The 23,579-nt window shown below is 39.1% G+C and overlaps 1 protein-coding gene across 1 annotated transcript in view; it reads left to right on the top strand.

Annotated features, from left to right (window-relative positions):
* Positions 1 to 231: 231 nt before the first annotated feature.
* The window catches only part of LOC135199031 (ADP-ribosylation factor-like protein 13B), a 44,282-nt gene continuing 20,934 nt past the window's right edge, over positions 232 to 23,579 (top strand). Inside the window, 2 exon segments of the mRNA XM_064226948.1 lie at positions 232 to 374; positions 23,400 to 23,470. Coding sequence (XP_064083018.1) covers positions 313 to 374; positions 23,400 to 23,470 — 133 coding nt within the window. The 5' untranslated portion in view covers positions 232 to 312.

Below are 23,579 nucleotides of genomic sequence, written 5' to 3' on the forward strand. Positions count from 1 at the left end.
TACATTAGGCTCGTAGCCCGCTACATGTTTTGGAAATTGATCTACCGATAATAAACAAATCCTTTTATCCAAAATAGATAAATTGTGATCGAATATTATATTACGAATATTTTTAAAGAGTATTTATAGACAAAAAAGGAGTAGAAAAAGTAATAAATAAAGGTAGACTTGACGTGCACCCGGCGATGTCGAGATTTTGGGACGTAAACAAAACATTCCAGGATCGAGCGTCGTCGGCAACTGACGGGTGACGGGTGACGGCCCCATCTCGAAATGTGAAGGAAAGACCCGATTTCAGATCCCTTTTCATTGATGTTGGGGTTAGCAAACATGGGTAATTGTCTTCTCTTGCTGGGCCTTAAGAAGGAGAAAAGGTAGGAGGACTGGCCGAGCCGCTAGTGTAGACTTTTTGTTGTTTGTCTCTCGTAGTAGTAATGGCGATGGTTTGCCAAACAGAAATCCCGGCAGCCTTCTGCAGCATAACATTACCTCGTAATCTTGTTTAACTGGATAGGGTATTCATTTATCCTGGCATCTGTGTGGGTATAGGTTTGCCCAGATGGTCAGGTTTCAATGGGGCTGGTTAGGTGTGATGGTATACCTATTACCGCAGTAGGATGGCCCACAGGACCGTCCTACCGTGTGTGGGTCCAAATACCCTGCTTTACGTAACGTCCAGCTCACATATTGATCAAATACTTGTTGAATCATGGAAAGCTAAGAAAAAATGAGCTGCTTATCTGCCTACAGAATCATATAGGGTAAGCAACCGACTGGACTAGCCTAGCCACTGGCTACCGTGTTTGAGGTCACCGTCCGAAAAAGTACTTGAACATGTCCTGACACCGGAGATGGTCATCAGTCATGAGTTGCTGGTGGAGTGAGGAGGAGCTCGAGACCTCTACTCTCCTTTGGAATTAAGTATTTTCTCCAAAGTTAGAAATTAAGGCTATATTTTAAGATTAAACAGACGGTAATGAAAAGTCTGGCCCTACGTAGTGCACACTACCTCCATGATGCTTTCAAAATTTTTACTTAAAACACAGAATATTTAGAAGATTGATGCCATCTCGCTGTTTGCGGAGTCGCTTGTGTCAACAAACTTCCCATTTCCTGTGCTAAATCCGCACACCACTTGTACCCATAGACGCTGAGGCACTTTTATCACAACAATCGTAAACAGCGACTTCCAACCACTACTTTTTTAAGAAAACTACAATTTTTGGTAGAAAAGAAGAAGCGTGCACTAGATAATTATTTAAATAAATAGTTAAATGGCAGTATAAGGTCATGAATTGCATAAATATTTTTACATATTCTTGATTATTAATTTGAAAATATTTGTTGTTGAAAAAGTAACTAGATTCCTGACTCAAATATCAACAGTTTTGCTTGTGAATGGTACCTACGGCATTCTTCGCGCTCTTCAATTGTTTATCAGTGTTGTCAATTGGTATGTGTTTACCATCTAAACTGGGTATAAGACTTACACAAAACCGGGGAAATAAGTGAAATTAGAGTATCTATTTGTAATATATATACATATTACAGCAACTTTATCATTACTGCATTACTGTGACAACTAGAATTCAGGGAAACAGTTTGTAAATGCATCGGTGTATGTGTGAAGCTCCACTTGATAGGCAACGATGAGTCCTTTTGCTGTCGTCTGCTCGTATGTACTTTAGAAATATCTGTAATATTTGGGGGTTAATTTGGTTGCGGGATAATAGACATGAATTAAATACACATTTTGAAGTAACAAAGTAAAGTTAAACTAAATAATGAGTAAAGTAAACAATTAAGGGAATAAAGCTTTGCACCTCATAAACCACGTACTCATGTGCTGCCCGTAACTGTGTTAGTGGAGTGAGCGCTTAGGAACCAGGAACTGCAGGGTAGTTCAAGTGCAATTTGGAGTGAATTAAGAAAAAAATGTGTATAATTACAATCAAATAAGCACTGTGGAGTTTCAGTTGTGATGGCAGTAAGGATAAAACCACTGATTACAAGGTAAAAATGAATTTCAGTTCAAACCATGACCCCGAGAATAACAAGTTTCATACTTTCACTAATATAGGCAACAAATTTTGTTTTATTGTGCTGATTACAACTGCAATCTTGAGTAAGATCAATAAACGTTACATATATACGCTAACATTGTTCAAATGAGTGCTGGGAAAGATGGTGGCTTGTCTGTGGTTATGAACGGCACGTCACGCGGGTGCTGCCATATTGGATTTCAAAACTGCCTTGAAAACATATTTTATGAAGACCTCACGTGCATATTTTAGTTCGTATGGCGCTTTCATATATCAAATTATGTTGACGAAACTTCAATCTTTTGAGTGGTATGCTTAAAGATGTAGTTGTATTCTTGTTTCACCAATTAAATATCAAGTGAATATGGCTGAGCCACACAATGACGATGGCTCCAAAACCGCGGGTGTTTCCCCAATTATTGAAAAAAAAAAAAAAAAAGGGTAGATCTAGGTAATAACTCTGCGTCGTGTATTTCTTTAGGAATTACAGCCAATTACATTTTCCCATAGGTAGTATTTCGGTTGTTTATTAAGGATTTACCTTTATTTTTGTAGGGTTAACTGTAATTAACCCCCAGGGGCCAGTACTAAGCACGGAGAAATACATTTGATGCCCCAATCCCTAGAGGCTGTCGTATTCGTGGGACCATTCCTTGCAGTCCATGCGGAGTAATTGCCTAGAACTACCAAAAAAAGAAGGTTATAAAAGTAAACAAAAACATATCATAGGGAATACAGACTCATAGTATTTTGAGAAATTCATAGTAAATCTCGAGTTCTGTAAGAACTCCCTTAAGGGGTTAGTGTTGTCAGTGCACCCCATGCAGTGCACCGTAGGCGTTGCTTAAGGTTCTTTGCTGCGTTCCTTCAGTCACTAGCTGCAATCCCTTTCATTCCTTTTTCTGTACTTCCCTTCATATTCTTCTTCCATCTTCCTTCCCTTCCACCCTCTCCTGACTATTGATTCATAGTGCAACTGTTTTTTGAGGTTTTCTAAAGTTACACCTTTCAAACTTTCTTACTGTCAAGTTCTCTTTCAGCGCTGAATGACCTCGTAGGTCCCAGTGCTTGACCTTTGGCTTAAATTCTGTATTCTACTCTGTAAGCAGATAAACTTAGTTTTTTTTTATATATAAAAAGTGGCTGCTGAAGAGCAAGAGCCAATACCAGGTTTACACCAGGTTTCAGTGTGTTCACTCCAAGAACACAGTTGTGGGCACATTACACTATTTGCATGAGGTGTAGAGCTTTATTTCCTTTTTTATTTCTTTTTTCTTTTCTACAATCTTTGCTTCTGTAAGCAGATAAACTGCTCATTTTTTAGCAAATATACTTGTTTGCAGAGCCTGTCAAAAAAAAATAAATTGAGAATAGGAAAGAAAACTTAACCACATGCTAGGGAGCAGTGAATTTGGACCCATAAACTGTAGGATTACCCTGTCCATGGCTACGATAGGCTCGTTAATGGGGTCTGCTTACTGATAGGCAATACAATTCTCAAGGTCTAATTATCTTTGACTAGGTGACTGTTGTCTTTGTTACATGGGTAGCACATAGGTAATACTGAATAAAATTGTTGGATAATATTGCTGAGTAATTCTGTACACCACCTCCTGCTTCGATATCTGTAAGGCCAGAGCTCATTGTGGAAGCCCAAGGAGGGCTAAGCTCCTTTCCCCCAGCCAGGTCAGGACCACGGTACCCTAGGGTAAGTTTAGATTAGGTTAAGATGTACCCCTGTTTCATTATAGGTAACACTGAAGTTTACATCTGCCATTCACCAACTGGGCTATATACTACCTTTTCTCTATATTTGTATGTATATTTATCTTTTGGTTTATGTATATGATACTTTTAATGGTTTTTAATTTTATGCTTTATATTTTTTACCCGTCAATCAAAATATTTGTTTTTTAACATTTTTTACTGTCTTTTATTTATGCTTAAACATTCATCCCCAAGGGGCTGGTACTAAACACTGTACCCATTTTGCATGTAACCTGGTACTTCTGAACATAGAGGAGTGCAGTAGTAGTCTTCAGTTTTACTGAAATATATCATGGTTCTACTTTTAAGGTGGCTGTGACATGCAGAAATAGAATTTTCAACTCATTTGCAGTTCTACCCATTGATATACTATAGTGTATAAGTCTGACAATGCACCTATACTTAAGGAATAGGTTAGAAATGGCCAATTTACAATAGGCTAGAAATGTCTAAAAAACTAAGGTTAGGCTCTGTTGGCTAGGTTAGAAACCTTTTGCTTGGTAAGTTGAAGAAGTTTTGTAAAGATAACCTGTAGGCTATAGTATGGTGGGGATATGTCTGCCGGAGAATATTTTACAAGTTACTGTATTTCTTAACTACAAATATTGTTTATAATTTTTTTTCCTAGGTGGGGTATCTCATTAATTGTAACAACTTTCAATGTTTGCATATGTTATACGACTGTTACAAATACTTAATTACCTTAATGTTGATATGATGCAGGAATTGAAATACTTTAAAGTAAATGTAGCTTTCACTACCATATTACTACAGTTTTTTATTTATATATTTTCTTTTGTGCTGGCATTAATTTGTGTTGCTTTTAATGATTATATTTATTAAAATATGTTTTAGCAAAGGTTAAAGAAGGTTTCACAAGTGACTTGGGAAGTGTCTGGGTTTTGAGCGAACCCTGTAAAGCACGGAATTTTTATGTTCCGTAGGGGAATGGTGCCGTCAGGGCACCTCATGCAGTGCACTGACTGCATTACCAAAGGTTCTGTGAAGTGTCCATTTGGCTCCCAGCTACAACCTCTTTCATTCCTTTTACTATGTCTCCATCCATATTCTGTTTCTTCCATCTTACTTTCTACTCTCTCCTAACAACTGTGCAATTGTGAGGTTTTCTTCCACGTACACCTTTAAATCCTTTTTACTTTCATTTTCCCTTTCAGGTCTCAGCACTGGGTCTTTTGCCTCAATTTTATTGGCAGTCCCTGGTTATCGGTGGCCTTGGTTAACGGCGATCCGGTTTTATGGCGGTTGTCTAGCGCCATAAAATCGGTGATTTATGAAGCCGCACGCACCAGGTTCTGGTTGTTGGCGCCATAAGGTGCCAATAATAGAGTTATGGCATCTTAACATACCCAAAGGAGACGCCATTAACCCTTAAACGCCGAGCCGGTATTTCCAAAAGTTTTTTAAATCACAGCACGCTTAGTTTTCAAGATTAAGAGTTCATTTTTGGCTCCTTTTTTTGTGTCATTTCCTGAAGTTTAGTATGCAACCATCAAAAATGGAAAAAAATATCATTATTATATATAAATTATGGAAAATATGACAGCACGAAAAAAAAAATTTCATATATAATTGTATACAAATCGCGCTGTGAGCAAAGCAGTTAAAGCTAATGAGTTAATTTTTTTCGTTGTATTTTACACTAAATTGTGATAATTTTGGTATATAACAAATTGTAAAACAATCAAAGCAACACAGAGAAAATATTATCACAATATTATGCATGAATTTGTAACATGCGGACGTAAAAAAAGTTGTTTTCAAAAATTCACCATAAATTGAAATATTGTGCTAGAGACTTCCCGTTTGTTGCAAAATTAAGGTAATTGATTGAATATTACTAGACTGTAAGTGTTGTAGCTTACATTTGCAGTTTTTTACCATTTCGGTCGAGTTAAAGTTGACCAAAGGTCAAATTTTGTTTATTTATTGTGATTTATATGAAAATATTTCAAAACTGATAAAAGCTACAACCATGAGTTGTTTATTGTTGTATTCTACATGAAATTGCACATATTTTCATATATAAAACTTTATGTAACGGCGAATACAAAACGGTGCAAACATTACGACAATCGGACAAAAGAATTTCTGATTTTTTCGGAAGAGTTACCGCGCGGACGTAAGGAAAAAGTTTTTTGAAAAATTCACCATAAATCGAAATATTGTGCTAGAGACTTCCAATTTGTTGCAAAATGAAGGTAAATGCTTGAATATTACTAGAATGTAGGAGTTTTAGCTTACAATTCCGTTTTTTGACCATTTCGATTGAGTCAAAGTTGACCGAAGGTTGATATTTTGGCACTTATCATTATTTATATGAAAATATTTCAAAACTGATAAAAGCTATAACCATGGATTGTTTTTTGTTGTATTCTGCATAAAATTGTGCACATTTTCATATATAAAACTTTATGTAACGGCTAATATAAAATGGTGCAAAAATTACGTCAATTTGACGAAATATTTTCTGAGATGTGTCGCTGATGCTTTTTTAGTGCAAGAAGAAAGAAATTCGCGCATGCGCGGCTGGGTAACGCTTGTAAACAAAACAACAGCTTGATCCGTGAACTCCCAGCATCCCTCAAGGTGCGTGATTCAAAAGTTTTTGCCAAGTAGGCCTATAACTATTTTTCCGTGAATTTTTTAAAACTTTTTTTGCATCGATGTATAATACGTCAATTAAACACCCAACAGACAATTTTCGTCGATGTTTAATACGTCCAATAGGCGTTTAAGGGTTAAGTGGTTATCGGCGCCATTAACAGGATATCGGTGCCATAAGCACCATAAATGAAGTTTCGGTTAATGGCAGTTTTCGCTTATCAGCACTATGGCGAGAACGGGAACCCCTCCGATAACCGGTGACTGCCTACTGTATCCCATTCCATTCCATGACTTTTATTTGCTGACTTTTAATTGGCTGAAATCACCTCTTGATGTCACGTGGGTGGCGAAGAAAGAATGTGTCATGTTCATGTGAGGAGGGAACTGAGATCTCATAGAGTGACACTGTGGATCTTAAAGATCAAATTTAGACCGGGAAAAATTGTCATAAGTATTACCTCTCACCTGTCGGTGCTATTTAAAAAGTATTGGCAGGAAATAAATTTGCCAGATCTTCGTTTCTTTTTGTATGGTTTTGTTGATAGTATTAGATTCTTATACCAAATAATGTCTATTAAAGCTTCAGAATAGTGTAATTAGTCTGGCTAAGGTTTAGCCATTAGTATATTCTTTGAATGTAGGAAACGACCATATTTGGTAATAGTTATCATGGAGGTTGGCGTGAACTAGTCTGGGGTCTGATACTGAAACATGATTTGTTTAGTTGCACTATAATAGTTGTACAGATAATATTGTTTTGACCCTGGCTGGGGAGGAGGTGCCTTAGCAAGACTCAGGTCTGCATCAGGGATAGAATCCTCTGCCCCCCTCTCTCCCCCCTCCTCCTCCCCTCTCTCTCTCTCTCTCTCTCTCTCTCTCTCTCTCTCTCTCTCTCTCTCTCCGCTCCACTCCTCTCCTCTCTCTCTCTCTCTATCTCTCCTCTCTCTCTCTTCTTCTCTCCTCTTATCTCTCTCCTTGTATGAAGACTTGTAAGCATGTAAGATAGCAAAACCAAGTAGTAGTTTCATGTTTCAAAATAGTTCCAGAATACCTTCAGCATGCTGTTTAGGTTGGATTACAGGTACTAATGATCTAGAATGAGAAGAATGTAGCTCTGAGGGTGAAACAATGACCAAAAAGCAGTCAAAGAATAACTTTTTGGTAAAAAGTGTTGCTAATGACCATTTAGTTTTAAGTACAAGCTATCACAACTCCTTTAATTAAAGGCTCTTAAAATTCAGTGGATTGGTACGGAGCAAAGGATTATGTTTTATGTACAGCTCGGTAGTATTTGAAAAGTGTTTAGTATTAGCCAAAGGCTTTGGGTGTTATGTATATGATGTGATAGATTGAAGAAACAGTCACTGTTGGTCTAAAAATCAGTGCTCAGATTAGTAATGAGAAGTTTAGTAGTACTATACATACGATGAATGTCACATTTTAAGGAGGAAAACCTGTAGGTGTTGATTTTATATTGGCTAATCCTGTAGAGTATACAGAGTTTGTTAAGAAGCTCTGAAGGAATAATGTGTTCTTTTATAAAGGCTAAAGTTTTCCTTTTGTTTTCGAAACCGTTTTGTGTTCCTTGTTTCCAGAAGAAAACGAGAACACCAGAAGTGGCTAGACAGTGAGTTTGAGTGTGTGCGCATGTTTTTTTTTGTTTTTTTTTTCCCCAAGAGATTCCTGCCTGTTTTTTTACTGTGTGACTTGAAGTAATCAATTTAGATCTTTGGAAGTAAATTTTGTTTTCAACTCTGAATCATGTATTGAATTATTTTGTTTATTTTGTTTATGTACGTACTGTCTACATAATTTTTTCAGAACTATGTATACAGTATATAATGTCATTTTTTGTTAATTAAAAAGAAAGTTACACTAGAGAGTGGTACTGCTAGATTTTTAGCATTTTCTTTGCAGTTCATGGGTTTTCATGAGCATTAAACTACTGGCTCTAGCTATAATCTGACCATCTAAGCTAAAAGTAATGCTTGCTGAAAGTGTTACAGTGGAGTATGTATAGCTAAAATCAAATTAATGCTCTGTTTCGAAGTATGTAACGTATCAGTAAATCACTTTACTATTCAGGACATTCTTTAAAATTTTTTATGATGTTCATGTCTTATTTTGGTTGCTACGTTTCGTCTGTTTTAGTTTTGGAAAAGTTCTGCCTGTTTCTCTAGTATATGTATTGACATTCTTGTACAAACCTGATATTTAAATCTGTTACTGGGATACATCCAGTTCTTGCTGAACCTCTGAATTGACAGATATATTCCTAAAGTATAGTACCTTCCTTTCTTCAAGGGATTGGTAATCATACAATAATTAGCTCGGCACCTACTGCAAGTCCCAATATGAGGATCAGTGATCGCAGACGCTTAAACCTGGAGCACAGGAATCCCTGAATGCCCGGGCATGTACATTGATGAGCCCGTGAAGACTCGGAGGAATCCATTACAAATAGAAACACTTTCACAACAAACACACAGAAAAAGAAAGGAAACACAGGCAACAAATCAACAGGCTTGGAAGGAGAGCAAAAGGCGTTAGTGTCTATTCTCCAAGGCAGTTAAAGAAAAGACTAGCACGTCACGGAGTGGTGCGCAGTCTCTGACCAGCTCTCACCTCTACCACGCGCAGGAGTTGCCAGATCTCACAGATTCCTTGCTATACAATCTTTGATTGTTTTTTAAACCAGGTTTTCCAGCTGGCGCTCAAGATTCATCCCAATTGTTAAGACCAAGGTTGTTTTTTTTTGTTTGCTTATGAAAAATACAATTGATTAAAACTTTGTCAATTCACAGTGATTTTGTGCATACTTGAGCAAACTTCATTGCAAGGAAGGCTGATTTAGTAAACCATACACAGTACTTGTAAGAACCAGGACATTTTTTCCTTGTTACATAGGGTGAATAGTATAGAAGTACTAACCCTAGATAGATCCTTGATACCTGAAGTCCTTGTGGAGGGAGATTCCCCTTCCAAACAATAACCTCTCCTCCTCTCCTCTCTGTCTCCCATGTGCTAACAGTTTTCCATAAAGGTAAGAGTGATGTTGAATGTTCTATTTCTTCATTTCATTAGTCATTTATATATTTAATTCTTATTGTTCTGTATGTAAATCTGTGTTAATTCCATATGAAATGTATTTTTTAAAACTAATTTTGGGGATCTGGAACGCATTAATTGTATTTACATTATTCCTTTATAGGAATTATGTTTCGGTTTTTGTACATGAAAACTTACCCAGCAGATATATACTTAGCTATAGACTCGGTCGTCCCGACAGAATTTCAAAACTCGCGGCACACGCGACAGGTAGGTCAGGTGATCCACCATTCCCGCCGCTGGGTGGCGGGGTCTGGAACCATTCCGTTTTCTAAGCCATAATTTCTCTGTCGGTTGAAACGGACAACACCTATTGTTCGTTCCTCCATCTTGGATTTCTACTCGTTTGCCGAGAATTTGGATTGGTTTTTTGGTGGATTAGTATTCTGTTTTTCTCTGGCTTGGCATACGCTTATTGTGGACTGTTTTTCGACTTTGGTTTTGACTACTCTTTCACGATGTCTGACGCTAAGGCTTTACCTATGTTTAGAGTTTGTAGTAGGGAAGGTTGCAAGGTTAGGCTGCCAAAATCGGCAGTAGATCCTCATAGTATTTGCGCTAAATGCAGAGAGAATGAATGTTCTTTTAATAATACCTGTGTTGAGTGCGAGAACCTTACAGAGCTTGAATGGAAGGAGTTATCTTTATATGTTAGGAAGCTTGAGAGAGCAGATAGAGTAAGAAAGGCTTCAGCTAGGTCATCTAGTAGATCTTGTTCTCTAGAACAAGAAGTTAACTCTCCTACTAACGATTTTCCCTAGCCTCAGCTGCTTCTCCCTGTTCTGAATCCAAGATTCTTCTTCAGAGAGGGAAATGTAAAAAGCTTCCATCAAGAAACTTCAAGCTCAGTTACGAGCTCTAAATGAAGGTAAGAGTGGTGATAGTGACTTGTGCAGTGTCCCCAGTGCAGTGGAGGGGGCGTCTGACCGGTTCCTCATTGCTCCTAGGCCTAGACCGCTTCCAAACTCCCAGGACCAGGGGAGGAGGAATGTCGAAAGCCGCAGGGAGGATGCAGAACATCCCCAACGGTCAGGCGTCCCTTCGGCAGATCCTGTTGTAAAGTCCCAGGCTGCCTCGGATTGCCGCAGAAAAGGCGTCCTAAGGGAGTGTTTTTCGGCCTCAGACTCTTCCTCTCCTAAACGAGGATGGAGTTCGGCCTCTCTTTCGCGCCCTTTGAAGAGAGCCTGGGAAGGAAGCCTAAAGGAGCCAGCGGCTTGATTCCAGCCCAGAGCGTTTTTCCCGAGAATTTGGCCTTCGGTACCTAAGAAGACGAGACAAGAGGAGCCCTCTCTTCAGGATCCTACGAAGAAGTTTTTGATTAATCTGCAAGAGCACTTAGCTTCTTTAGTAGGCTCCTTTGCTAAGGACTCGACAAGGAGGAAAAGATGTTTTCGCTCCCTGTTAAGAGTTCCGCTAAGCGCCCTCTTCGTATAGGAGAGAACCTCACAATCTCCAGGGCGTTGGTTTATCGCCCTTCGTCGAGAGACTCGTCCGATAGGAGTTGTTCTCCTGAGAGGAGAGTTCTTTCGCCCTATAGGCTTTCTTCTTCTCCAAAGCGCCCTATGACGGGTAAGGCTTTGAATCCTGGTAGACAGGAAGATCGTAGCCTCTCTCCTATGAGACGCCGCGAATCGAGCAGAAGTCTCGATCGGTTTAGGTTCAAGGAACCGGAAGATAGACAAAACCGATTTAAGTATCAGGATCCTTTGGGTCTGCAGGACCAGGAGCCAGGCAGGCGCAAAGAGGCAGCGAGACACAAGAAAGGGCGTCAAGAGCCTCTCAGACCACAGGATTCAGGACGTCAGGAGTCTGCTAGAAGGCAGGAATTAGGACGCCATGAATCAGGACCCCAGCAGTCAGGGCGCCATGAGTCAGGACGCCAGGAGTACGTTAGGCGTAAAGAGTGAGGGCGCCGAGAGCCTGTTAAGCGTCAGGAATAGGATGCGGGGATCTTTTCAAGCGCCCTGAATCAGGGCGCCAGGAGCCTATCAAGCGCCGCGAGCCTGGCGAACCGCAAGGGCCTAGACAACAAGAGTCTAGTAGGCGCAAGAGTGTGTTCGGACAGACAGGAGCCTCACTCTTCGTTATAGAAGTTCTTGAACGTTCAGCGCTCCCCTTCTCGGGAAAGGAGTTCTTCTCAAAAGGGAAGAGCCCGATCACTCCCAAAACCGGTCTCCTTCGGGGGATCCGTTGTTTAACAGGTATCGGAAGAGGAGGAGCCCCGTAGATGTAGCAGTTTCTGACGACAAGAGGCTTTCCCTTTTGCTGCCCTCCAAGGAGTTCGGAGACTCCCTTCATCCTGCTGACCCTCCTTCACCAGGATCTTTGATGTCGAGCACAAAAGCTCACAAGTCGTCTTCCTTCGTCAAGATGTGCCCTGCTCTTTGTATGAAAAAACAAAAAGGCCTTAAAGACCTTTTCAGAGTGGTTGACTTCCAGAAGGGAAGCGGGCAAACAGTTTTTTCCTGCCCTCCTTCCAAGAATTAACAGGTAAACCAGGAAGGTGGTACGAGACCAAGGAACCTATGGGGTTAGGCCTCCCTTCATCCGCAGATGCGGATTTCGCTTCCTTAGTGGACTCTTCCAGGAGGAAGTCTTTGCTTTCTGCTAAAGCAACATGGGGCATGTGTAGCTAGACCACCTTCTAAAGGGCCTCTTTAAGACCCTGGAAGTCTTCAACTTTATGGATGGGCTTTGGCTTTGGGAGCGTTAGCTAAGAGAGCTCAGGACACTGACTTTGTCTCCATGGAGGAACTTTCAAGCGTCCTGGCTTGCTTGGACAGAGCGGTTATGGACGGTTCCGTAGAAGTTGCCTCACTTTTCGGAACGGGAGTCTTAAAGAAGAGATCGGTCTTTAGCTTTTCTTTTCTAGCAAGAGCCGTATCACCTTTAACAAAGAACATCTCTTCTTTTTGCACCGTTGTCCCCGCATCTGTTTCCACAGGAGACTGTTAAAGAGGTTGCTAAATCTCTTACGGAGAAGGCAACTCCAGGATCTCCTCACTCACTCAGCCAAGAAGTTAGGCCGGCCGTGCCTATCGAGAAAAAAGAGAGACCCTCTTTTGTACAGCCCTTTCGAGGTGCCTCCTCTTTCTAGGACCCCTCTTAGAGGTCGCAGACCAGATAGAAGGAGTAGACCATCTAGAAGGTCCTTCGGGAAGTCTAGATGAGCAAGGGAGTCCTCCAGACGAAAGTAGGCGCCAGGACTACTCCACTTTGCAAAAGTCTGGGCGCAGAAGGGAGCGCGGACTCTTGGTCCCTCTCGATCCTGAAAAAAGGGATACTTGATCCCCTTCAGGGAGGGAAAATCCTCCCTTGACGACAACTCCAAGGGAGTTGACTGCAAGATACTCGGATCTGGTCCGAAAGCTTGCTATTTGCAAGCAGTGGAACAGATGATTTCCAAGGAAGCGGTAGAACTGGTTCAAGATCTCCAGTCTCCAGGATTTTTACAATCGGCTATTCCTGGTACCGAAAGCATCGGGGGGATGGAGACCGGTTCTAGACGTCAGTGCCCTGAATTTCTTGTCTTGAAGAAGAAATTTTCGATGGAGACGTCTTCTCTGTTCTGTCTGCTCTTCGTCCAGGGGACTGGATGGTGTCCCTGGACCTTCAGGATGCGTATTTCCATGTGCCAATTCATCCAGCAGCAGGGAGAGAAAAAATGTCCGGGCAGATCTGTTGAGCAGAAAAGAACAAGTCCTACCCACGGAATGGACTCTCAATCCTCAGATTTGCCAGCAACTATGGCATCTGTGGGGGAAGGCCCAATATAGACCTGTTCGCGACCAACAGGAATCACAGATTAGAGAACTATTGCCTCCCCGATCTCGGATCCACAAGCAGTAGCAGTAGACAGCTTTCTGCTAGATTGGACGGGCTTGGACGCATACGCCTTCCCTCCTTTCAAGATAGTAGGGGAAGTATTGAGGACGTTCGCTTGCTCGGAAGGAACAAGAATGACCCTCATCGCTCCCTCTGGCCAGCTCTCGATTGGTTCACAGAGGTGCTGGAGTGGTTAGTAGATTTTTCCAAGATCGCTTCACTGAGGAACGATCTTCTCAAACAACCCCACTTCGACTTTGTAGGTTTCACAAAAAAGAAAAACCTCCCCGCTCTAAGTCTGACCGCCTTCAGACTGTCGAGGACTTGTCAGAGCAAGGGGCTTTTCACGAGAAGTGGCGAAGGCTATTGCAAGAGCCAGAAGAGTCTCCACCTCTAAAGTATATCAGTCGAAGTGGGAGTTGTTTAGAAGATGGTGTAAGGGGAAGAAAAATATCCTCTTCCAGTACCTCTGTAACTGAAAATAGCAGATTTTCTCCTATATTTGAGAAAAGAACTGTAACCTGGCATTATCAACAGTGAACGGGTTACAGAACGTATGCTGGCCTCAGTCTTTCGACATAGAGGAATAGATCTGACCAATAATAAAGATCTAGATGACCTTATAAGGTCTTTCGAAACCACGAAAAAGACCATGTAATCAAGAAACCTAGCTGGAACTTGGATGTGGTCCTCAAGTTCTAATGTCGGAAAATTCGTACCGTCTCACACAGCTTCTTTAGAGACTTAAACGAGAAAGTCATTATTCCTCTTTGCGTTAGCAACAGCTAAGAGAATTAGTGAGTTGCAAGCTTTGGAAGGTAAATGTGGGTTTTAAGAAGGATTCAGCGATTTGCTCCTTTAAACCATTTTTTCTAGCAAAAAATGAAAATCCCTCAAAGCCTTGGCCAAGAAGCTTTGAGATAAGAGGACTATCTTCATTAACAGGAAGAGAACTAGAAAGGACTTTGTGTCCAGTCAGGGCACTCAAGTTCTACCTGGAGAAGAAAAAGTTGCTGGGAGGTACAGAAGAAAGTCTTTGGTGCTCTTGTAAGAGATCCGAAAAAGATCGATTTCCAAGAACGCCCGTTACATTCTTCATAAAGGATGTAATAAGGGAAGCCTCACCTTAAGTGCGATGAAGAGCACCTAAAGGTTCTCAGAGTAAGAGCTCATGAAGTGAGAGCCATAGCTACGTCAATGGCATTTCACAAAACATGGTCTCTGCAGGCACTTATAGAGTCTACGTTTTGGAGATGTAATTCTGTGTTTGCCTCGAATTACCTAAGAGACGTAAAAAATTTCGTACGAAAAGTGCTTTGCTCTGGGAGCGTATGTTTCGGCGAATTCAGTGCTGGGAGAAGGGGCTGAGGCTAATCCTTCGTAATTTACTTTAGTGTTTAAATTATCTTTTATGGGTGGTTGTTTTTATTGGTTAATTGTCAGAGGAATAGGGAACCCTCTTGCAATTCTTAGATTATAACAGTACTAACATGGTCAGGTGATCGGGATTGGCTTCAGTGCTCCTTGTGATTATTTTTAGTAACCTTAAACTCTGTCATGTAAGAGGGCGAGTCTCCATTGATATGACAAAAGGTCAAGGCTCTACCATGCAAGTGGGTCAGCCCCCATTGGTATGATCCAGAATAGGCTCTGTCGCGTAAGCGGGCTAGCCCCCATTGACACGATCCAAAGAGTTATTCAGCCATAGGTTCATTCCTCGTTGAAACTCTTGAGGCAGGCAGACTCATCGACAGTAGTCATGAAGTCTTCAGCCCAATCAGGTAGGAACCATGGATTATTTTATCCAAGAACATAGGTTGTTTTTTTTCCTGTTTTTTAATGTATTTAGTTTAAGTATTATTTGTTTTAGCTGTCTCTTGCCCGCCACCAAGGGTGGCCAATCAGCTAAGATATATCTGCTGGGTAAAGTTTTCATGTACAAAAATGATATTGTTAAGATACAATAAAGTTTGTACATACTTACCTGGCAGATTATATACGATTAATGGCCCACCCATCCTCCCCTCAGGAGGACAGGTGGAAGAGAAATTAATGGCTTAGAAAACGGGAATGGTTCCAGACCGCCACCCAGCGGCAGGGAATGGTGGATCACCTGACCTACCTGTCGCGTGTGCCGCGAGTTTTGAAATTCTGTCGGGACGACCGAGTCTATAGCTAAGTATATCTGCCAGGTAAGTATGTACAAAAACTTTATTGTATCTTAACAATATCATTTTTGTACTTTTCGGACTTTGTGGGAGGTTCCGGAATGGATTATGTATGAAAACCAAGTTCCAGTGTATACAACATACACATCAAATTTTTAAGTATAAATCAAGGTTCAGGTGGCCGTGTTTTCCATGAGAGAGAGAGAGCGCGCCTATAAAACATCATTGTTGCATCACAAGGAATTTCGCCTGAAGTGCTTTCATCGAAGTTGGAATTTCTCCTCATTATCAAGAGCAAACTGATGTAACTGTTTACTTTTGGCCACTGTTCTATGCTAACCAAAATTACAACAGGTTGTGAATAAGGCTCTGCCAAAAAAAACTCATACTAATCGAACAATTCTCAAGACGAGTGAAATGTATTGTAGTAGTTACTTTGTGTTGACTCGATTTACTCTGGTTTTATGTGTTGTCTATCAAGGATTGCAGCTGGATTGTTCTTATAAGGTTTTCTCAGATGTGAAGAAGCTGTGTTTTCATTAGCATCAAGAAGCATTGAACGCAGTGCAGTACTATTAGGATTCTATATGCAGTCTTGGGTTACCTCAAAACCAAGTTATGGTTCTCTTTGGTGTCCAGAAAAAAGCCAAAAGATGGACCAGCTGAAGTCTCGTCTAGAATATGCTTCCTCAGATGTTTGCAAGCACCACATTGCTTGGCTTCTAATAAGATGGTCTGTCAGTAGCTACAACCTGTAGTTTAAAGCTAGAGGAATATAGTAATGGATTGAAAGGTTAATTCTTAAAAAAAAATTATTTTAATTTAACTAGTTTTAGAATTTGTTGGAATTTCTTCATTCAAAATTGCAAAGTAATACAGGAAATCCTCGTCTGATAATTTTTTAGTGCCATGTGAGGTTAAGAGGAATTTTGTAGCCGTGCAACAATTCAATCATGTTTGATTTCACAAATTACTAGCAAAGATCTTGTGCTGTCTAGACTTGGATTATGGTTTTTTATATTAGAACTAGTCATCAAGCTGCTTAAGAGGAATGTTCTTAGTGTTTTGTCTTTAGGAACACAATTTAATTTTGTCCTTCTCTAGGTTTTCACTTATTTTTCACAAGAGGAAGACATTACAACACTTGCGCTAGATTCCACCAAAGGTATTCACACACCGAATTGCATGTGCTCTTGCCTGATGAAGACACGAGAGGTGAACTTGCCCTCTTCATCTGTTTGAGTGCACCTGTGTGTGCGTATGTTATATGTTATAGGTAGAGATCTCTTGCCATTTATTTATATTATAATATTGTACCTCGAAAGCAACCACTTTATTCCTAGTTTAGGTCCTCCCTTTGCTGAAAATATTGATATAGAATTAGTTTCAAATGTAGAGGCTGGTTACCCTTGTTTGTTGTGCATACCAGAACCCTTTCAACTGCATATGTGCAGTGTATGAGGTTTTAAGCGTTTTGACCAAAGTGTGAGTTTTACATTTGTCTATAGAAAAGTGTTTATTCCAGCTAGATGGCCTAGAATGTATTCAGGACTATTGTGAAATGTGTGGAGTGAACTTGTAGTAAATGAAGACTAGAGCCAAATGCTCTAGAAATGCTTCAAATTATGAAGAGTAGTACGTACTGTAGTGGGAATGTTGAATAATGGTTTTCAAAATTTTGAAAATGGTAAATAATAGTAATTTGCAAGCATTTTGTGATGTGATGAGTAAAAAAAAAAAAAAAAAAAAAAAAAAAAAAAAAAAAAAAAAAAAAAAAAAAAAAAATAAAAAAAAAAAAAAAAAAAAAAAAAAAAAAAAAAAAAAAAAAAAAAAAAAAAAAAAAAACAGATACAGAAGTCCTGAGGCTAGTAGATTGAATGAGGTAATGCTGAGATTTAGATTTTAAGTACTTGGATGTTATTCTTCTAGGAGAATGAGATTGAAAAGGTAAGTTAAATGGGAAAACTATTGTTGCCTTGTACAATGTATTTGTATGAACTTACTACGATATTTGTTGACTGAAAGGGGTTCTGGATGTTATCTTACTGCCCAGTCATTAGTGTAATTTCCCGCTTGATGTGTGAATTTTAGGTACTAATGTACTGTTATTTTTTTTTGTATTAAGCAATGACTGCGAATGTAAGTTTTAAATCTTTCTATGTACTAATTACATTGTCTAGGAATTTATGTAGTGAAATAGTTATGAACGACTTGTAATGTAACATTTGATTAACCTGATTGATGTATCCTGACAGTACCATACTGAGGACATGGGATACAAACATGGTCAGTGTTTCTCGCCGGAGGCATGGAATATCGCTAGTCAGAGAAATGCTAGAGTAGCATTGACGCAGAAGTAGAATTTGTTGGAAGGGTTTGCATGGTATAGATTTCATTTCGTATTTGTTTTTATTTTTTACATTGATTTTTGACTTCTCGAGGCATTCGTTACCTAAGATCTTTGGAACACATTGATAAGTGGATCTACTTGATATAAGAATTTATGTTGCATTTATCGTAAAATTTTCTCGGAATACGTATTTCTTGATTTTACGAAGTAGCTGCTCTTCGAGTACTAATTTAGATTTAGTAATACGAACCAGTTGTTGCTAGAGGAACCAGAAACTAGCTTATGAGATAGTAGTCGGGATCAGAATTATTGAAAAGGAATTGCCCCTTTTCACCTCCCAATACTGTTGGACAACCAATGGGCCAGACAGTCTAGGCCTGAATGAGAGTCCAAAAGGAAAAGAAGGGTAAAGGGAATAGAAAGAAAATTACTAAATCCTAAATGAAGCTGAAATTAAAAAATAAGATGGGAAAACAGTTGCTTGGTTTTAGGTTTTACCCCATACACTTCTACAGTTCATCATGGGATTTCTTTTGTTTTTCGCTTTTTGATCTGAGGGAGCTCTACTTGATTCTAAAAGCTGATGGGAACTTCCAGGATGGTTTTTTAGATATATGTATGTGCTGTTCATTATTCTTTCTACAGTTAAAGTGGTTTATATCTTTTCTTTTCTTCAGTTTATTCTTATCATTTTTGAGCTATACCATGGGAACCTCTTTGAAATATACTCCATTTTCTAGATAGGATTTATGGCTTTTGTATTTTAAAGACTGCATGTGCTAAACTGAACTCCGTAGGAGAACATAAGAACATTCAGAACAGACTCTTATAAATAACCTTTTTCTATTTAATAAAAACATTTTCAACACTTACCTGTGATTACGCATTGGTGCACATTGTCACATACACTAACAATGTCATGTGTCTTATAGTTTTAGCTTTCATTTCTCATGTCCTGTAGGCATCATTTTATAAAGCAGGGTCTGTGTCCTTGAAGGCTGGCAACTTCAGACCAGCGACTGTGGCGAACAGAACACGTGACACCAGTCCCACGGTCGCATTTATGCTTGTGGGCACATTGGCCATTGATGATCACATTGACATACAGAATTCATTCATTTTGGCACATAACATTGATGATCAATTTGATATTTCCACTATTGAAAAAACACTTAAAAGATGGTAGTTATTTCAGCTGTGTTCATGAACGTGAATTGGTTTTAGTCCTACGTTTACCTTACAGATATGATTTGACTTCTGGAGAACAGATTGTTTTTCTTTCCCTCTAATACCATTCATAAAAATTAACTTAAGCTTCTTTGCAGAGTCCCTTGGGCCCCTATCTGCAACCCCTTTCATTCCTTTGACTGTAGTACTACCTCTATTCATATATTATCTTCCTTCCATTCTCATGTTGACACTCACAATAAATTTCGTTTCCCAGAAGTAAGGTTAGATTTTTTTTTAACCTGGCAGGATTTAACCACTGAATGCTGTAGGGATTTTGATCAATAGCAACAGGCAGTAACTTTTGACCATTTAGCTTAAGTATCGTTACCAGCATTCAAAATATTTAGAAAAAACTTACAAAAGCTGATAGAATACCACCTAGAAGAGAAAGTCAGGCAGACAGAAGCACCCTTTTAGAATGATCTTTTAAAAACCTCAGGTTTGTCCTGCAGTGAACCCCCCGGATTTGTTTGTGGGCTTGCAATTCGCCGACTCACTGATACGCGAATTTCTCTTTGGAATATATACATATACATATTATTCGTGGAAAATTTGCCTATTTGCAGTATTTTTCACAGAAATATGCGCTAATTACTGCATTTTTATATTTTTTAATAAATCTGTTAGAATGCTCAGGTATAAGCATTTTCAGACAAGTTTTAAATTATTCACGGATTTTTAGGTACTTTTCAAGGGGCGTTGTGGTACACATCCCCCATGAATCCCGGGAGGTTTACTGTACTTAGAAAAAATACAAATCACTTTGAAAATTTGTAATTTTTTTACCAGAAAGCAAGTTCTCAGCATTTTCTATGGAAGGAATCCTAATCCTTTTCATGCTCATTACAGTCATTTTTTTTTTATTCCTGTTGGATTTGATAGTATAGTACAGTTATTTTTTGAGAAGTAAATGTTTTTTCTTTTTCATTCTTATGATGGCCATTGCAGCATTAGTGATAAATGGTCTGTAATTTTTTTCCTCATACAGTATATCAACTGTACCTTTACATATTCAGATATAGTTAGCTTAAAATCACAATTATGCATGTGATTAAGTCGTCAGCTGGAGCCACCATGAAATCTTGTAACAGAAAAGGACAGACTGCCAAAAGTACCTTTTGTGTATTGTACACATCCACAAGGCTCAAGGTTGTGTCAAATACACAAAAAAGATTCTTGGCACTCTGTCATTGCCTTATCAATCAGATGCTCTGTGGCCTTAGTTGGCCAGTTTATATAAATACTGAACAGGTATTTTGTTGTATACTAAAATATTTTATCTTTTACTTTTTTTTTTATTTTTTTTTATTTGCAGCCTCGCCTTAAATGGATGTACATAAAGAAAAACAATCGCTCTTAAGTTGCTATGGTACGCTTTGATTCATTTGCCTAAAACAATGATGACATGAACCAGAAGTAACATAAAATTTTTCACCATTTGCTGTGGTATTGTGCATAGATTAATTGGCATAAATTTTCGTAGATGACTTGAGCTGTAACTCTTATGATCTTATCATTTTAAGTGTGTGTTAATGAACTCAAGTGAATAACGATTTTCTTTAGAAAAGTATGATGTTTCAACACAAGTTTGTGTAATAATAAAACAGATTTGAGTGGATGGTCTTGTGTAGACAGTAAATGAATTATGAAAATGCTCTTGTAGTTGGGTTTGCAGGATTTTGAAATGTTAAAGGGTTCCAGCTGGGTCCAAGAATCAAGAGAGTAAATGGGGCAATCTTTATATACTACAGTACCTAGTACTTCATAGTGACTGATTTTGCTTTCATACAGAGAAACTGGCATGTTTTGCAGTTAGGGGTAGGTTCATTTGAAGTTTGAGCTGTGTTGCATGATTTTCTCTAATTACTACTTACTTTGTTTGGTAGGCATTTTGGCATAGTATATGTAGTGTTACTTTTTTGTTGTCCAATATCGGAGCAGAATTCAGTCACCTGGTGTTTGTGCGTCTCAAAAGATATTTTGATCTTACCCGCCTACTGATTTGCTGCCGATAATAGGGAAAATGTTTTCAAATGCTCATGTACAGGTCTCTGAAAATACTTACCAGCCACTAGATATGCTGGACTTTGTATCCACATGTGTTCTTTGCCTCCTGAAGCTGATGCCATCCCTATTCTTGGAAGAATGTCACTTCATGCATTAAGATTAACAAACAAGCATAATATGTGTTGCCCCTCTCTAGAAACACTTGGCCTTCACCTAAGTTAGGGTGTGTGAGGTAGAGCTTTAGGTTAACCCAAAAGGCTCTTGAGTATTCAAGCAGAAATTCGTTGTTACTTCCATTGGAAACTGCTATCTGATGTTGGGGATAAGGAAGTCCCCAGCTTATCTAGCACCAAAAATTGCAGAAAATCAGCAATTTTTGGGGCCGAAATGCACCTATTCCCAGTTATCGGTGCCAGTAATAGAGTACAGACACTGATATATACCTAACATAGTTGCCATTAACTGGTTATCGGTGCCAATAAGCCCTGAAAATCACCGCTTTTCGCCTATCAATGATTTTCGCTCATCATCAAGCTGTCGGAACAGAACCCCTGCAGATAACAGAGGACTGCCTGTATTTCATAGTAGTATACACACTTTTGACATCTTGTTAAATCCTTTGGTGGCAGCAGCTGTAGTCATATGGCCCCATGGATTTTAATTCCCCTCCCCCCTGTTTTTCTTAAGATAATCTCCTCTCTCATGAGCCACTCATTTCAAGACTAGTACAGTGTGTATACCTGCTTCCAGCCTTTAGTAGAGGCTCAAGTCGATTTTGAGTTGATGCCGTTTGCCTCTTTCACTAAAGTGACCTTTATTGTAATCAGTCGGTAACCTTGAATTGATAGCTTTGAGAGGGGGTCTCCTAATCCTTGAAATTTGAAATAGAGGAGACGTAACTTCATTGCTCCCTTTCTAATTGTTGGATGATTTTTCTTCATCAGTAAAATCATTTTGTTCACTGGGAGTTTCTACTTCCTTCTCTCTGTGGACTCTGAGGAGAAGTCTGCTGTGGCTGGAAAAGTAACTTAGTGGTGTGTGGGAATACGTAGTAGTACTATAATGTGTAGGGTGTGCATTCAAGAATAGAAGACATTAACAGTCTCTCATTGTTGTCTTCAAAACTGGCTGGAAAATGGCTACAGGAAAGATAACTATATTTATACCCAAGACATTACTTCCAAAAGAAACCGTGGGATTGTCTGAGTGCCGCACTTCAAAAATATAAGTCGAGTATTGGTTCATGGACGTACATTAAAATCTGTTTATTATGAAAATGCGAAAGGCTTCAAGTACAGTTGCCTGTGATATTGTTTAACTTGACCTAGATATCCTATGGCAACCCTAACCAAGTGTTTCTTTGTTTTAGGGAATATTAAATTAGCCTAATATTAAGGATGGAGGGTAAGTCTCAGCGATGTTTGCACAAGTGATGGGTGAAAGTTAACAGGATGCATTGTACTGTACTCGGAATTCATTGCTTGGAGAATTTGTGGCAAAAAGTGAGAGTTTTATTCCTTTTTTATTAACAAAGTGAAAACTTTTCAAAATAGTTCCCCATTTACAAACTGTTACCATATAAGCCCTAGGTACACATCCAACCTAAGCTTAGGGCTTATTAGGCAGCGGTTTGTTTGGTATAAACACCAAAATTTTTGTAGTAAATAGGCATCCTGTCTTGTAGTGTTATGCATGATTTCATTTTTTTTATAGCTTCTAGACGCTGCAGTATGAAACTAGAGCCATGCCACACCACTGGATTTGGCTAGCCTTGTGTAAGCAAATGTAACTAAAAGAAACTGAAAGCTTCAGATATTTTCTTTTGCTCTGTATACTTAAAGACGACTGCCTAGTCCTTTAAAAGAGATTACGGCATGTGGAAAGGAAATTTCTTTATCTTATCTTTACAAATAAATTTTATTTACGTTGGGTGTGCATGGCTGATCCTTAGGATTAAGGTTCATGTTTTATGACTAAACTCAGTAGGATGAAGGTAGCTTAGTTGAAATGATCTCTTTTTGATATTCTGTTAAGGAATTTTCTTAGTAGTAATGAAATAAACCTTGTATCTGAGAGAAAACAGATCAGAAATATTTAATATATAGAGTATAATCTACAAAAGTATAACGTACAAAGGAAGGAAAGAATTCTAGACTGAGAACCAGGTAGTAGTGGGTTAGAATACTTTAAGATTTACATACGTATTTCTTTAAGATAAATTCTTCTGTGATGATATCTTAAATTGTACTCAGTGCTGTATATTGTGTCTTAATGTAGGCCTGTCACTCTACTTCTTGTGGGCCTGGATAATGCGGGAAAGACAACAGCCGCCAAGGGGATTGTGGGAGGTGTGTATATTCTTTTCTTGATATTCTGCGTATTTTTTGTGTGCTTAATTTGTGTATGTCTTTGGCTGGCCTATGTTCTTGTTCCCTTCACTGCAAATTTGCATGCTCT

Source organism: Macrobrachium nipponense, chromosome 25 (assembly GCF_015104395.2).
Source record: "Macrobrachium nipponense isolate FS-2020 chromosome 25, ASM1510439v2, whole genome shotgun sequence".
NCBI classification, from domain to species: Eukaryota; Metazoa; Arthropoda; class Malacostraca; order Decapoda; family Palaemonidae; genus Macrobrachium; species Macrobrachium nipponense.